Raw genomic sequence first — 17,153 nt, 5'->3', positions numbered from 1 at the left:
AAAAAACTTTTTTTTTTTTTTTTTTTTCTTTGGCTCAAAACAAAGAAGCAGTAGCCTGACTGCTATGTTCAAATGACATTTGTTCAAAGCAGTCGTTTAATTGCACTATAGGCTCTTTTTTTGTATCGTCCTGTTTTGATCAGTGTATATGCCAATGTTGTTATCAATAAAAAATCATTTGCACAAGGCAAGCCGATGCACTTCACCATGTTGATAAGAGAATTAAAATGAGAAGAATTATGGGACAAAAAAATCAAGGGATATTTAGCATAGAAAAATAATTTGCGATTAATCGTGATTAATTAGAGTTAACTATGACATTAATGCGATTAATCACGATTAAATATTTTAATCGCTTGACAGCTCTAGTATTCATAGATGATCTAATGAAGTAAACATACTCCAACTTTCCATCTTGAAAGAAGTGCATTTCCTATTTGCTTTAGCTTGGTTAGTCGATGTGCCATGTCCACACGTGAGGCCATAGTATAAAGAACGCTGCATAATTTTTTTTTACCATAATTACTGTTGGCATAGCTTATAACCTATTGTTTCTAAATGAACCCCATTTACGAACCATGTGTGCGTTCGGTGCTTGTGCTCATATGGAAGGCCTTCAGTCAAAACTACTCCTTTTTCTTCGAGCATTGATATAAATCAATGATAAATGCTTTCATGCCGACTCTTTTACGGTGTTGTATTTTATCACGCCATAAAATACCCAGATTCGGTGGTTCAAAATGCCAAACTCAAATGTCAAGACGACGTAGTATACTGTGTTTTAGACTGATTTTGAATTACATTTTCATAAGTCAAATGAGCTCCTCCTCTTGATTCTAGCAGCCAATAAGTAAGAATATTCTTTACCCAATCAACGATATCCAAAGTCAGACCAAAACAGTCAATTAATGATCTTTTGTTTGTGCTGTGCATCCACTTTACTACACTATGTTGATGCACTATATCGGCTATTTATTCCATGTTCAATGCAGTAATAAACGGTAGGATAACCCTTATTGTATGTTGATACAGATACATGATACAGATACATGAAATACTTTAATAATCCCTCTGGGATTATTAAAGTATTTATCTATCTATCTATCTATCTATCTATCTATCTATCTATCTATCTATCTATCTATCTATCTATCTATCTATCTATCTATCTATCTATCTATTGAGAGCACTACCCAAGGTAAGTTCTCTTGAGACTAAGGTAGCGTATTGTTCTATGTTTCCGCATACTGCGGAAATGTCTGGTATGTTGTGTGGCTGAAGTACCATTAGGTAATATTAATTTACCTATTATAGCAGTACCAACGATTGTAAAATAAAGTTTTGTTCCCATGAACGTAGTCTTGTTCTACTGGACTACTAAATGACCTATACGTTACTATGTGGCTCCGCTAGGTGTCATCCAAATACTTTAAATCGAAAATCCACTTTCACTCCAGCAGTCATCTAATATGAATGTAATGCGGATTAAATGCATATTATGAGGGGTTGAACAGTGCTCTTGTGCAAGAAGACTCTTTCGGTGGTGGCTCATTCATCTCTTAAAATGGTGGCCCATTCGAGATGACGCTTTTGCAATTGGACTGAATAGGATATTTGAAAAGCAATTGCAAACCTCATTATAAGGTCCTGCTTTCATAGCTTGCGGTGAGACAAGAAATATGTAATTTCTATTAACATATTTAAACTTATTGATGCCATTATTATCAGCACAATCACGAATGTGCAACATCCGTGAGCGATTCTTCAATGCACAGGAGGAATTTTGACCATTCATGACATGGTCTTCATCTGTGTTTCAATTAGACAACTACCAGAGTGATATGGAGTTTCTGTTTAAAGGAAAATTCTGGTATTTTTAATATTGAGCCCCCTTTCTGGTTTGTCTAGGATGAAATAGAGTGGTTAACACCGAAATGTTGATGGTTCTCCATCTCAACAGTAGGGCAAGTACCGAGCGAAAAGGCCAGCCCCCTATTCTGTTTCCAGTTCCGGTCCAGTTTCCTTTTCAATGGATTTACAAAATGCCAAATAAAACATGACAGAAACTGTACTTCACTATCATTATTGATTAGGAACATCAACGAACACCACTAACCCCTCGGTGAGTTTCGCATTTCTGAAAACAAACATTTAGGTTAGGTTTGTGATGCCCGTAGCCAGCCATTGTGAAGCAGGCTGGGGCGATTTGAAATTAGCCAAATGCCCAAGACGGGACCAAGTCAAGATTTCGGTGTTAACCACTCCATTTCATCCTAGACAAACCTGAAAGGGGGCTCAATGTTCAAAATACCGTAATTGTCATTTAATGTGAAGAAAATCTGGTAAAATAGACGTAGGCCTACAATAACAGACTTTAAGCAGCCAGCAGTGTTCAATTCAATGACTGAATTGAACATGGAGTAAACTGGTATTGCCTCCACATAGTTTAGATAATGCAAAGTGTGAACGATAGAAATGGGCCGGTGGTGTCTCACTTATTTTATCTTACCTTATCGTTGATTGGATGAAGAATTACTGGCTATGAGAATCAAGAAGAGGAGCTAATTTGACTATCTTGAAAACACGCCATTGAAGCCTTTGCTTAACGGGTTAAAAAGCTGTGTAAAAAAACAGTGTTTTGAACCACTCGATCTGTGTATTTTACTAAGTAAAAAATAACAGTAAAACTCTGCAGTATAATGTGCCAACTACTACTGAACTTGGTTTCTGAGGGACTAGTGAGGATTTTTAGACCAGCCAACATTTAACTGGTTGTTTTTCTTCAAAAACGTCCACATTTGTCTATCTCATCACCACATTAACAACCCATAGCAACCTGCGGCCAAAATGTATTGACAGTCTACTGTACTCTATAGGCCCTTTCAGGCAATGAATACGAATTTCCAAATCGAGGACTAGAGCATACTCTGCTCCCATCCCTAACCTACAGGCACTCACACAGTGGATTAGCATAGGGCTTGTCTTGGCCGTATTCTACTTAATCGAAGCATGGTGGAGCATACATCACAGCATCAGAAAGCTAACGCATGCATCCATGTGTAGGCTGCTAATGTGTTCCTCTTTCCTTTGTTCCCCAGTGCTTCGCAAACTGACAGTGCATGGATTCCAGACGCCGCAGCAAAATATGGAAGTGATGGTGAGTTAGAATGTCCTTTATAGCAGAATGGAGTGCATCCTTTGGTTTATCATTTGCCAATTTGATAAATGTATTCGGCCACTTTTGATTATGAAGGGTGGCATTGATTTTGAAAATGCCACCCTTCATAATGTGGTGTGTACTTGGTGATGGTTGCAATTTGAAGTGCATTAAACCACGTCATGGCTATTAAAGTTACGACTTTCCTCTCAGTTCTACGGCCAGCCATCTAAATTTGGATGGTTACAATAAAAGGCACTCTTAATTCAAGTAAACACATGCTCAAGCACAAACTCTTTCATTCTCTTAACAGCTCCCACTTAAAGAAATCCTTTGCAGAAAAGGCCCCAGCGCTTTGAACACTAGTTGCGTATTCTCACCCAGGCCACCAGTCCTATCAGCCTAGTGACGGGCTTGTTAAATAAATGCCGCTGGCTGCTATTGTTTCCTGCGTTGAAGTGTCTCAAAGGACAATACCGGTCTGCGTGATCAAACCATTGTGATGGTCTCCCATCTAAACGCTCAGAGGCAGAATCGGCACATTCAAGGTTTATCACTTTGTATTGGAAATGTTTGAATAAAGCCAGGAGAGATGGTTTTGTCGTTTTGATCACCCTGAACGGTATTTTGATTTTTGGAGTGTTTACTCGTTTCCAGCACCATTTTGGATAAATGCAACAAAGTGCAGGCCAGTGTTCTCAGTGCTTTGGGTCAGTAGACCGTACTCTTCCAAAACAGCCATGTGGTGGGGAATATAACTTTTGAATGGTCCCCATCTCTTTACTGTGGTGTTTAAAGGAGACATATTATGGTGTTTTCCAAACAAGTAAACATTGTATTTGAGTTCCAGAAAACATGTTTTTGTTGCCGTTTGCTGGAAATAGCTTTTAGGAAAAAAAAAATCTTGCCTACCGCTATTCCTCTCTGTTTCAGTCCCTTCAGAATGCACTGTTTCTGGTGTCTGTAGCTTTAATGCAAATGAGCTGCTGCCCATTGACCAATGAGCTGTCAGACTGAACCACACCATGGAGGAGAAGGGATTGTTGCCGTTTGCGGACTCCTGGAGCTCTATATCTATATAATATAATAATAATATTATATATGGGTATTTATATAAAATTATATCTAATATCAAGGCCAAAAGCTATGTGTGCCTCAGATGATATTATGAATCATAGTGTCTGACGTCTCTGGCACTTCCACAACAAGTAAAGACTCGTAGTGGGGGATATCTCGGCCATGGTTGAGAAGAATTGGGGGAAAGGAAGTTTGGCCTTGACTCTGAAGTCCATGAACGACATGGAGGAGAAAGGGATTGTACTCCGAGAGATGAGCTGTCGGACTGCCGCCGAGCTCCCCGTGCCGGAGCTTTCTAACTGCCACCGAAGCTTGTGCGGCACCGCCGGAGCTGCCGGACTCTGGCCGCCGCTTGGGCGATAGCTCCGGCGGTGTACTCCGGGAGCTGAACTGCCGCCAAAGCATCCCGGCTGCTCCGGCGGGTGTCCTCCGGGAGCTGAAAAGTCTGGCAGCTCAGCTCCGGGAGTACAATCCTTTCTCCTCCATGTCTCCTCCTCCGGACTGCCGCCGATGTTTCGGTGGCAGTCCGGCAGCTCCGGCGGGGGGAGCTCGGCGGCAGTCCGGCAGAGGAAATGGATTGTACTCCCGGAGCTGAGCTGCCGCCGAGTTCCCCCCGCCGGAGCTGCTCGTCCTCTGGTCCACAAAATCGTAGCTATGCTCTGATTGGAGGGGAGTGGGGAAGTGGGAAGTAATATTCAACTGTGCCCCCTTCCTACATTGGAGGGGGCGCCGAAACTGACTCGCTCGTTTGGTAACTGTAGGCGGGATACTTTCAGAAATGCATATCTCACCCAAAAGATCATGTACAGACTTTTTTCAAAGTTTGTATGCGTGCGGGAGCACCAGAAACCCAAAACAACACCCCAAGGAAAAGTGTTGTTTTCATAATATGTCCCCTTTAATGATCTGATTCAACCAGAATCTATGATATGATCATATGGGAGCAATTCTTGGAAGGCACAGCTCCTCTGTAAATCGGCTGCCCTTGACATCGACCTTTGTTCAAATTAGGTTTGCCGTCTTATGATCATGTTTCACCCTTGCATTTCAACGGTACTGGTATGTGTGTGCGTTGGATTTTCCTTCCCCGCCAATTTCCTTGTCATATGCGTAGAAGGGAGGTGTTGAAGGGATTTTAACGATTGATAGAATGCTGTTAACCACACCGTATTCTGCTGCTAATGAGACCCCTCTTTGTCGCCAGCAACATAATGTTGTTGGAATTCAACCCATTAAAAATACATTATCTGTGAGCCATAGCTGCCTATTTTAGCAATTAGTCCAAGTGAACATTTCAGTCGTTAGTATAAACTCATACACTTACGTTTTTCTTTCACAAGCTATTCGCTTGAATCAACATATTATGTCAAATATTAGTGTTTTTCACTTATTTTCACTAAAATGACCCCTCAAAAAACTTGAATATGTTGTACCGTTATTTTTGTGCTAGCATGCAAACCCCACTCTCCCTCAAACTCACACTCACCCATTCAAGACACAATGCATCCACAACAATCATTCAATTCAAACCCTTGTCTCACACTCGCATGCTCACACGTGTCTGTAGTCTGTAATCAATTAGCATTGTTCGTCGACATCTGCTATTAACTTTCATGACCCGGAACAAATGACTCATCAAGATGATAGACATTACGTAATGTTCAGGGAAAGATCTTTAATTCTAACAAGGATGATGGCGTGTTAATAAAGGGGCTGTGCTGATTGATTAAGGGGTCATGAAAACCTGCTGATGATTTCAATTATCAATGTTAACGTTTAGTTAATAGAGAAACGTCCTCTGGGGGAAACTCCCACTTTCTCATACCAAGTTAATGCACACATGAAAAGAGATCACCATTTCTTAGCTTTAATCTTGCATTATTGAACAGCATGTCCCATCTCTTATCCAATGCTTATTTATTTGTGATAATATAGGCATTTTTTATTTACAAATATTTGAGAGGGTTGGTACTTGCCAAAGTCCTTGCCGAATTAGTTTTGAACTTATCACAAACTATCAAATTAAGGAAAACCCTAAAAGACTATATCTAAAGAACTTTATAGCTAACCCAATTTAAATGTATTTTTTCTATAATTAATTTAATGCATTGTAAGGTATTGTGAACGTTTACATTTCTTTGCCCCTGCAGCACCAACAGCACTTTCAGAATGTATTCCTGTAGTAACTTCAGTTTGGATTATATGCTTCGATTGTTCTTGACTTGAGTGTCTGGACAAAGATATTCAAGATTGTCTCTGGTTCCTCCCTAAATTCAGTGTTGTTGTAAATTATAATATTTGTTCAACTTTGAAGACGGCATCAGAATGATGTAAACTTAAATACTTTTTTATACTCACTACACATTCACTTAAAATAATTTACTCTTATTTCAATGAGTAGCTGTAGAATTCATGTTCTAAATTTGGCTGCGTTAGAGGTTGCCTATTCAAATAGATTAACTCGCCATCTTTCCCAGTCTTCAGTTGTTAATAAAACCGGGCTTCATCCTCTTGTCTCTGTTAACTTTGTAGAAGAAAATAATAATTTTGGTTTTGTGTTCTAAAGTTGTTTAGAATGCACAGAGAGAGAGAGAGAGAGAGAGAGAGAGAGAGAGAGAGAGAGAGAGAGAGAGAGAGAGAGAGAGAGAGAGAGAGAGAGAGAGAGAGAGAGAGAGAGAGAGAGAGAGAGAGAGAGAGAGAGAGAGAGAGAGAGAGAGAGAGAGAGATTGTTTGGTAAACTTGTCAATGAACTGGAGAAAGAAAGCCGCTTTGTTCGCTACCAATTGTAAAAATGCATTTGAAAAATGAATCCTGTCAGTGACCATGATGAAGGGATGCACCAGGGTGTGTGGTGCTGAATAATTCATTTGTTAGCAATGAGACACACAAAGGCATACAGACGCACTCTGTGTGGCCTATTCATTTTGAGTGGACTGGATTTTTTTTTGATCATGCCATGAAAATCCTCTTGGATATATTTTGTTAGCGCTTAATTCTAAACCAGTACATTTATTGAGTGACTTTGTTAAGTCAAAGTGTTTTATCATCAGGTTATCAATACACATGATAATCCTCTGCATATAATGTTTTATGGCAAGGAACTATAAAATAGAAATGTAATACAGAGCATAATTATATGCAACTGGTGTATAGCCATTACTAGTCGGGAATAGGTTATACTACTGTTGTTGTTCAACCAAATGTGTCATTTGGTTGGTTATGAAGCTGACCATTGAGCAAGTTGGTTTAGTGATACTAGTCCCTGCTCTCATATTGCATTGCCTTGCTTGCTCTTTATCGTACCCAAAATGCTGGATCCGTCTCAACCAGCTTCTGACATGCCTGTAGGGATTATTTCATGCCTGACCTTCCATTTGTCTGGGTTTTTCTTGACGTCTCACTCAATCGCTCACGCGCATTGAAGATGCTGCTAACCTTTTATTATTCCTTCCTCACCGCTTTTTCGTTCTTTCTGTACTTCAAGCGGCAGGAGATTTATCGGCTGGTCAGTCCAGCGACTGAGAATTTAATCACAACTGGCCTAATGATTATCTGTCCCCATTATGTTGAGCTACAGATAATTAGAGATGGCCTTGAAATGGCAGCCTGATGATTCAAAACTGTACACACACACACACACACACACACACACACACACACACACACACACACACACACACACACACACACACACACACACACACACACACACACACACACACACACACACACACACACACACACACACACGTGTCACAAATGGAAATTGGGCTGTGCTTTAGGAGCCGGTGTACCCTACACCGGTCATAAAGACCATTCTCACCTCTATGAAAGTCAGCATGGCGACATGCATCGCTTATAGCGTGCCATTTGTACATTTCTGTAATTATTACAGAAATTATTATTCCTTAAATTTGTCCTTCCAACTTTTTGGGATGTTTACCATCGTACATTTAGTGTCCTACATTTGGTTGTTTGTGTTGATGTTTGTCTTTATAGAAGCATTGACCTATCTTGTACGTCTCCAGTACATGCTCTCTGATGTACCCGTACACCCCCTCTCCATGCTCCTCTTCATCATGTTCCCCCGTCCCTCCTCGCCGTAACTCGCCGTTCTGTAGTGGCTGTCTGGCCGTGGAGCCGGCTGGCTGTGTGTGTGATGAATGGCCCTGCGGCTGACCTCGCAGCTGAGCACTAACTCAATGGCTAAACAAACCCCACGTCCGTCCATCATCTACTGCCCAGCGCTCGTCCACAGCCAGGGCCTGGTGCCGCCGAGGATTGACACTCAGCAACAGATCCTTTGTTAATGCGTGTGATTTACGGTGTGCTGCATGTGTGCCCACACAAATGCTTAGACACACTCTGTGATTTTTAATGTTCGTGTCCTGTCTGAACTCCCTGCTGTTAGACTTGACTTGGACTCCCTGCTGTGAGACTTGACTTGGACTCCTTGGCTGTGAGACTTCATTTGGACTCACTGCTGCGTGACTTGACTTGGACTCACTATTTTGAGACTTCATTTGGACTCACTATTTTGAGACTTCATTTGGACTCCCTGCTGTGAGACTAGACTTTGACTCCCTGCTATGAGACTTCATTTGGACTCCCTGGCTGTGAGATTTTACTTGGACTCCCTGCTGTGAGACTTAATTAGACTCCCTGATGCAAGACTTGGATTACCCCAGACCTGTCTGCTTTGAGTGTCTTTGGAGACTGGAAGCAAAGATGTGGTGCAAGTGCTTTATCAATTATGAATTCAATTATCATTGTATGAGCCAATTATTTATTTTTTTACATTGTTATTCAATGCAAAGTTATTTTTTTGAAAACAATGCAAATTTGAATTATATCCCAGCTTTGCGCATTTTTCCGGCACTGCCTGACTGGGCCTGGATAAGGCTGATGTCGTGATCAGCAAAGCTAATGTTGGCCTAGTGGTGACTAAATAAATAATAAAAACATAAGTGACACCAAACCATTCTAAATAAGTGGTGTACATTATTTTCTAAAGGCGACATTGTAACCTCCCTTGTGATTTACTCCGCTGTCAATAGGCCTAGGCTCAAACTGATACGGGGCATGGAAAGCAAAACATCTTCTTTTCATTACTTTCCCCACATTAAGGCTATTTTGTTGACTGGTTACCTAACCAAATGTATAAAATAAAATGAGGGAGTTTGTTTTCTTCATGTGTACATGTTTATGACCTCGGATAACCCCGGCAGACTGAATGCAAGCATTCAGAGCAGCATACTTTGTGTTTTAAATTAAGCATTTTTGGATGCATATATTCTGTATATTTTTTATATAGAATATTGAGACATGACTTGGACTCAGGCACCCAAACACATGCATACAGCTTTGGATTGATTGGCTGATCTGCAAATAACAACATTATGAAAACCCAATCTCCTGCTCTTACACTCACTCTTTCTGCCTCTTGTCTCTGTCTCTTATCTCTCTCCTCTCTTTCTTTTCCAGGGCTTCCTGAATGCCGTCTTTGAGAGGCTAAAACAGTTCCTGGAATGCTGTGAGTATAATGTTATCAACTCAACTCGAGCCAATACATGCTAACATTTTGTCAACTAGACTCATAATGCTTTGTTTGTTTGGATTGGGCGGGCGGGGGTTGGGGGGATTGTATCAGACAATCGCAACAATAACAACGGCAGACTGTAGCTAAACACAACTTGGGTATCAGCGACCGCCGTCCCCTCAATATGTCCACAGCTGATTACAGTGGAGACAGGGTCAAGGTCTTGGTGGTGTTTATGGGCTGGCAGAAAGTGAAACTCGGAAAGCTGCTCCCAGGCATGAAATGGGTGGGGACCTAAGCCTCTGTGCTAGCCTGCTAAAGTCAAGAAAATAAGCTGGCACTCTCAAGTCTGGCTTCAGTTGTCCAGCACAGTTCCTGGCTGGTCCCCAGAGCTGGGCTATTCTTCCAACAGAGGTCACCTCTGTCTGTCTGTCTGGTCATCTGGGTATGTCCATCCTTCCGCCTGAGTGATGCCCTGTCTGTATACTTGTCACGGCACCCCTCCTTCCCAGCATATTGATCGGCGATCGACCAGGGAGCTGACGTTGTGCATCTGTTTACATTACAGTTGGCCGCCTGTCATCCACCCGCAGTGAATGAAAGAGACATAGTAATCATAGCTAAATGATTATCTGATTGGATCCATAAGCTGTCAGAACATCCAAAAGATTACCCTCCGGAAATCTTTGAAGCCAATTGGTCTCGGAAATCCATTTTGTCCCGCTTCAAATTCGTGATCAGTGGTATAAGGCACCCGAATGAGGTAATGATGACAGCAGAAAGTTACCAATAATGGAGAACTGTAATTGTTCAACCAACCAGGTCGGTTGGTTGATTTTATAGGGGGGGTCGTAAAGTCAAGCAAACCACCTGGGGTGTCTGAAGCTTTCTTCATTCTGCTCAACCTTTTCTTTATTAGTCCATTATTACTGATTCGATTTTATTTTTAATGGTCCATCCCTAAGGAGAGTCGACAGATTTGGTCCGCAGGGTCCCTGAGTCTGAAAAAACACCAAAGAGGTGGCATTAATGGCCTGCACTACCATGTGTGTTAGCGGCTTGAATCTCTATTCAATGTCGCATTACTCTTAGCAGTTCTCAGCTCTTTCACACAGCTTCGCGCCCTACGGCGGCAACCGTACAGCGATGGGCCCTAGACCTTGCTGTTATCACTGTGTATTCATCGATCAGCGGGCCTTTTGGGAGACATTTCCTATGGCCAGAGAGTGCCTTCATTCTCTGAAAGCAGCACGGTGTTTGCTGTTGTTGAGTGACTATATTGATTTCTGTCATTTTGTACAAGCCGCTTGGCTATACATGTTAAGACATTGAATGCTCTTGCTGCTGCAGGGTCTCTCCTCTTCGTTTTTTTTCAAGTGCTTGAGGTCAGATTCAACCGTTTATTCCCATGGCAGCTTGGTACAAATTGGCAAACAAGTGCAGTTGTTCTGCAGTTGAGAGAGGAGAAAAAAACGTAGTAAAAGCCAGGCGTAGAAAAGATCTAATTAGTGCCTCTCCTGGCCTGTGAAACCATTTGTTGTTGTTGTACAATACCTGTACTGCCCTCCCTTTTTAGTTTGTTCTTCAACAGTTGATTTGATTTCTCTCCGGCACGCTGCAGTTCTCTCTGGTATTTGCAGTTTTTTCAAAGAAAGCCTTGAATGAGAGAATAGATTCAAGAAAGAAAAATACAAGTCACGAAATACAATATGTATGATAACTAGAGCTGGGTTTCGATTAAAATTTCAAGATTCGATTCCGATTTTTAAGTTTCAGAATTGATTTTTTCAGATTCCATCCGATTCGATCCCATTTTGATCTGATTTTCGATCCGATTTCGATTCGATCCGGGGGTTAATGTTATTAAAAATGAAAAATGTATTTGAACCATTTCCTTCACTTCATTACTGTGTAGAGAAGCAACATATTAAAACTAGTATTATATCAATATTAAACAGCAAATCTTACAAGTATTGGTAGTTACTGATGGGTGGAAGACTGATGAAAAGGTTAAGGGTCAATCTACCTTCAAGAAAGATAATTCAGGACAATAAATGGAGGACATCATTGAGGTGACTATATCTGCAACAGTGGATTCCTACTGGGACACTAACCAGTGCATTATTATTATGCTTGAAAATAATTAAGAATTCACCAAAAAGCGGTTGCTACCAAAAGCATTTTTATTTTAAAACTGCTCACACTTAATAAACTGAGAAGTACTGAAACTGAAAAAAAAAAAATAATAATAATAATAATTAAAAAAAATCGATCTTTGGACGTACAAATCGATAATCGGTCATTAATATGCGAATCGATAAAAAATCGGAAAATCGATTTTTTCAACACAGCTCTAATGATAACACTAATGAAACAAATGCAGCCTACTATGGATGTATGTGCTTGGTTGGTTGAGTTCCTTTCTGTTTATTGTTTGATAAGACACCTGTGAGTAAGAAGTTCAAGTTTAAATGATTAGAAAAGCTCAAAGAGCATCACAATTTCCGCTTCAATATTCTATACTCTAAGTTTTCTATGGTGACAAGGATTGACGAGGAGGAACCCAATACTTGGTGACAGGTGACATCAGTGTCTGGATGTTGAGGGGTCCCTTGGTATCTGAGTGATGGACCAGAAGCATTGAGGGACTGCAGGTGTCACAGAGTGCAAAAAGTTTACATTTGTAGCGTGACCCAAAGAATACGTTTTAACGGAGGAAGCACACAGTAGCGAGAATGTATTTTTGCATTTTGCTTGCTTAGTGTTAGACCCACTTGTCTGCTCGATGAGAAATGTCCCAGACATTATTTAGCATCCGAGCCTACTCAGGGCTCCATGTCCAGCTCAGCTTCATGAAAATGGTGTCGCGTTTTTTTTTATGTAACAGCTTTTTTGTTGTGCCTCTCTGTTGCAGGTCGCCGAGTTGGAAAAGACGGCACATGCAGAGAGAAGCTGGAGAAAACAATTATACTTTATACTAAAGTGGTAAGTATGATTCCAAAGAATCATACTGTATGCACAGCTAATTACATAACACACTAATGGGTTCAGATAATCTTTGTGGTGAATGGCTGTGATGCCAATTAGTCCTAGTTAAAGTGCATAATAATTGGTTGTCATTTGGTAACATTTCACAGGCTGTGATATTTTGGTACATTGGTGTATAACACATCATGACTAGAGCGATCGCATGATGAACCAAAATAAATCATGGTAATAGTCATAATAGAAGACATTATTCAGTACCTTTTCTGTGAGCCTGAAGGATCCTGTTGCTCTATCCCGGCTCTCACCGACTCTGTTCCTCATGTCGTTCTGCAGTTGCTCGACTTCCTGGACTACCACCCGGTTGCATTTATCTCGCTGATCCAGCAGTCCCTGGAGTTTGCGGTCAGCTACCTGTTCACGCACGTCGGAGAGGGGGTCACCTTCGAGCGGTTCACCGTGCAGTGCATGAACCTCATCAAGATGATCCTCCAGAACCACACGTATAAACCTGCCAAGAACATCGAAGGTGAGGAGAGATGCACAGGGGTGCAAAGATCAGATGGGGGTGTTGTTTGCTGACCTCTGCCCCGGTCAGACAGAGCAAAAAAATGCTGTCTGATGGGGCCCTAAGTGATGTTTGCAGCGCTAAAGATAAGGCCTCAATGGTGTATACACTACATATTTTTTGCTTCACCTAATAGTCTTTTGTGCAATCAGCATTTTATAGTAGACTTTTCAAAAGCAAAACCTCCATGTATTCTTTATTTTTCTACAAGAACAGTGTGTTAGCTTATGAAAATGTACTTGAAAAATTCTTGATTGTGATGGAAGGAAACAATAAATTGTTGTTTTGAAATCAGTATGAAAACGGTGAGGACTGCATTCACTCCTCCATGATTGTGTATGCAACAGTGCAGACAGGCCTGTATTACCATCAGAGCCACATCAGCAAACAACCACTTTTGTTTTCGAGGGGCCTCCCTTCCAGTGATTCATTCACACTTCACTGGGGAGCTTGGCAAGTGTTGTTCTCACAGGGAGCAGCCCGTTAGGCAGCCCACAGATGGGGCTCTCGTTGGGTTATGGGCAGATTTAGCTTGGACCCAAGCTAAATCTTTTTTGAAGTTTATCCTGAAACTTATTGTCACTCTCAAAACTGTTATTTTAAGAGTGGGTGTACAAGGTTACCCAGAAAGTTAAGTCTTTATTGAAGAGTGCAGCACAGCTGTGTTACTGATTTAGCAGTGCCCAGCTGCCAGTCCGGTTGACCGACACAAGATGTGTGTGTGTCTGTCTGTTCGTTCTTGGCCTACAGCCTCTATTGATAATGTTTCAACTTGGTCTGGCTGCAAAACTCAGAAATCAGGCTTTCAGTTGACATTTATGTTGAGCTTTGGAGCAAGTGTATACTTGATACAGGTTAGAATCAAAATATATTTCAATCCTGAAGTAAATCCATGAAATAATCTATTTCTGTTTTATTTTCTGTGTTTTTGGGTCATTGCTTTAATTTAGGGCTGCTAGCAATATTTTGTATGCTTAATTAATCAAAAAATATGCATATTTTAATTATTTGATTAATCATTTAATGTATAAAATGTCATAAATAATAACAAATTTCATCCAAAGTTTCCAGAGCCCAAAGTTAAATAGGCTTGCTTTATCTGACAAGCAGCCAAGTTAAAACTAAGGGCCCTATCTTGCATCCGGCGCAAGTGACTTAGTCACTGGCGCATGTGTCGTTGCTAGTTTACAACTGGCGCAGAGCGCTCTTTTGCCACCTGCGCCACTCGCCGGTAAATTAGGGAATGATCTTGCGCCCCAAGGGGCGGTTCGGCGGAAGGAGGAGGCGTGTTCTGGCGCAAACGGTATTTTGCCGTCTCTGAATACCATTGCGCTACTGACCAGGAAATACCTGGTTTAAAGTCAGTGGCGCGTTGTTCAGATGCTATTTTAAGGGCGCAAGCATACATGCGCATGCGATGCATACGGATTGCTTGTGCACCTCGCGCATACACTTTGCTTCTCTCATCTACCTAGCCGCACATTCTTGGTAAATTATTTGGGAAAGAACAGCTGATGCAGCGGTAATAAGTTGTAGGCTACTTTTTAATCAATGCATCTGCAAACACCGTACAGCAAACACATATTTTCTTGACACAGACATCGTGTAGGCCTACATGCCCATAACTTTTAGGATTGATGAGTAGGCCTATTTGATCGTGAAAAACATTGTTTTACCGCGAGTGAGTGTTAAAAAGAATTAATGAATGCGGGCGCGCGTGTGTGCTCTGTTTAAACACACGCAAACTAAACACTCTCATCATCATCTCATCTTCGTCCGCTTATCGGGGGTCGGGTCGCGGGGGGAGCAGCTCAAGCAGGGGGCCCCAGACTTCCCTTTCCCGGGCCACATTGACCAGCTCTGACGGGGGGATCCCGAGGCGTTCCCAAGCCAGTGTTGAGATATAATCTCTCCACCTAGTCCTGGGTCTTCCCCGAGGTCTCCTCCCCACTGGACGTGCCTGAAACACCTCCCAAGGAAGGCGCCCAGTGGGCATCGTTACCAGATGCCCGAACCACCTCAGCTGACTCCTTTCTAAGTAAAGGAGCAGCGGCTCTAATCCGAGTTCCTCACGGATGGCTGAGCTTCTCACCCTATCCCTAAGGGAGACGCCAGCCACCCTTCTGAGAAAACTCATCTCGGCCGCTTGTACCCGCGATCTCGTCCTTTCGGTCATCACCCAACCCTCATGACCATAGGTGAGGATAGGAACGAAGATAGACCGGTAGATCGAGAGCTTTGCCTTGCGGCTCAGCTCTCTTTTCGTAACAACGGTGCGGTAAAGCGAACGCAATACCGCCCCCGCTGCTCCGATTCTCCGGCCAATCTCACGCTCCATAGTTCCCTCACTTGCGAACAAGACCCCGAGGTACTTGAACTCCTTCACTTGGGCAAACTAAACACGTAACGCATAATACAATCAATGGCAATGTCTATTACCGCGGGGACACATGCATATTAGGATAGCATACAATACTGATAAGAAACAATGTTTATAATGTAGTGCGTATATCATTAAATAGAACCACAGTTACCACATATCATATGTTATAGCCTATCATACGTTTTCTTTGCCGAAATTTATTTGAGGACTCAGTATTTCTGAAGTTGTGGAAGAAAACCCCTTATTCCATGTGTGAATTAGGCCAAATTATTTGGCAAGAAACTAAGCCATTTGCAAATTCATGTGCATCTGTCTCATCGGAGACTGCAGACGCGCTGTCAAAATATCAACTCGTCCGATTCAAATGCGCTCATGGCTCTTAAAGGGGATGGGAGCTGGCACTCTCATTGGTTTGTTGCACGTTACGCCCAAACCACACCTACGGGTAATTAGGCTGCTTCAGACCAACCCTTTTGACGCTTGCGCCACGGCGCAAGCGTCATTTATCCGCCTGTAAAATAGCGATAGCGCCGTAGAACCGCCCATAAAGCTACTTGCGCTTTGCGCTTTCCCACTTGCGTTTCAGACTGTTAAAATAGGGCCCTAAACCTTCTTTGCTAATGATCCATAACCCAAGTATTTTAATTGAAATGCAACATTAAGCAGCAAATGTTCGTTATTTGTGTCTGATATGATTTTGTTAATTGACTACTGGTTATAGCTTGATCGATTTATGGTTGCGGTCCTATTGTCATGCTTCACAAAGTTGAGATATTTCCTTAAAATGCTCAATAAAAAATTATACTCAAATACTCAATAGGGCAGTAGATATGTATATATTTTAATGATGAAATAAAAATGCATAATATCGCAAAGTATCAAAAAGATGACATCTGAGAAAAGAATTGGCACTCTAAGAATATAAAGGTCAAGAGATGGGCTAATCTCATGTCGTCCTTTTTTTCCGGCCCACAGACAGCAAGCCTGAGAGTCTGGAGGCTCACAACATCAAGACGGCCTTCTTCACACACCCCACGCTGACGGAGATCGGACGTCGGCTCGTCTCACACTACTTCCTCCTCACCGAGGAAGAGCTGGCCTTGTGGGAGGAGGACCCCGAGGGCTTCGGTAGGCTCCTTCAGATACTGCACAGTGAGACCTGTTGTTCACATTGAACAACAGGCACAAAGCTAAAAGCTGTGTGCACCGCTGGATGATATTAGGAACCCATAGTAGGGCTGCTCGATATTTTGGTCAATATTGAAGTCACGATTATTCAAACGATTATTTTTGAGTTTGAAAACATATACAGCATGTCTCTCCGAAAAAACCCTTTGTAACGGAGAACTTGGAAATTTCGCATTAAAAGAAAACAAAATTGAAAAGAAAATGTTCTAATCTAAAATAATGTACCGGTACAGATAATGATGTACAGATATGATTA

The 17,153-nt window shown here is 41.8% G+C and overlaps 1 protein-coding gene across 2 annotated transcripts in view; it reads left to right on the top strand.

Annotated features, from left to right (window-relative positions):
* The window catches only part of ipo11 (importin 11), a 129,724-nt gene that overhangs the window by 22,773 nt on the left and 89,798 nt on the right, over positions 1-17,153 (top strand). For both annotated transcript variants that reach the window (XM_030358199.1, XM_030358198.1), the window contains exons 7-11: positions 3,099-3,157; positions 9,719-9,767; positions 12,688-12,758; positions 13,095-13,287; positions 16,685-16,837. In XM_030358199.1, the coding sequence (XP_030214059.1) occupies positions 3,099-3,157; positions 9,719-9,767; positions 12,688-12,758; positions 13,095-13,287; positions 16,685-16,837 (525 nt within the window). The remainder of the gene's footprint in view (positions 1-3,098; positions 3,158-9,718; positions 9,768-12,687; positions 12,759-13,094; positions 13,288-16,684; positions 16,838-17,153) is intronic.

Source organism: Gadus morhua, chromosome 6 (assembly GCF_902167405.1).
Source record: "Gadus morhua chromosome 6, gadMor3.0, whole genome shotgun sequence".
Taxonomy (NCBI): domain Eukaryota; kingdom Metazoa; phylum Chordata; class Actinopteri; order Gadiformes; family Gadidae; genus Gadus; species Gadus morhua.
Note: the sequence above shows the minus strand (reverse complement) of the source record. Positions and strands in the feature narration are given on the sequence as shown.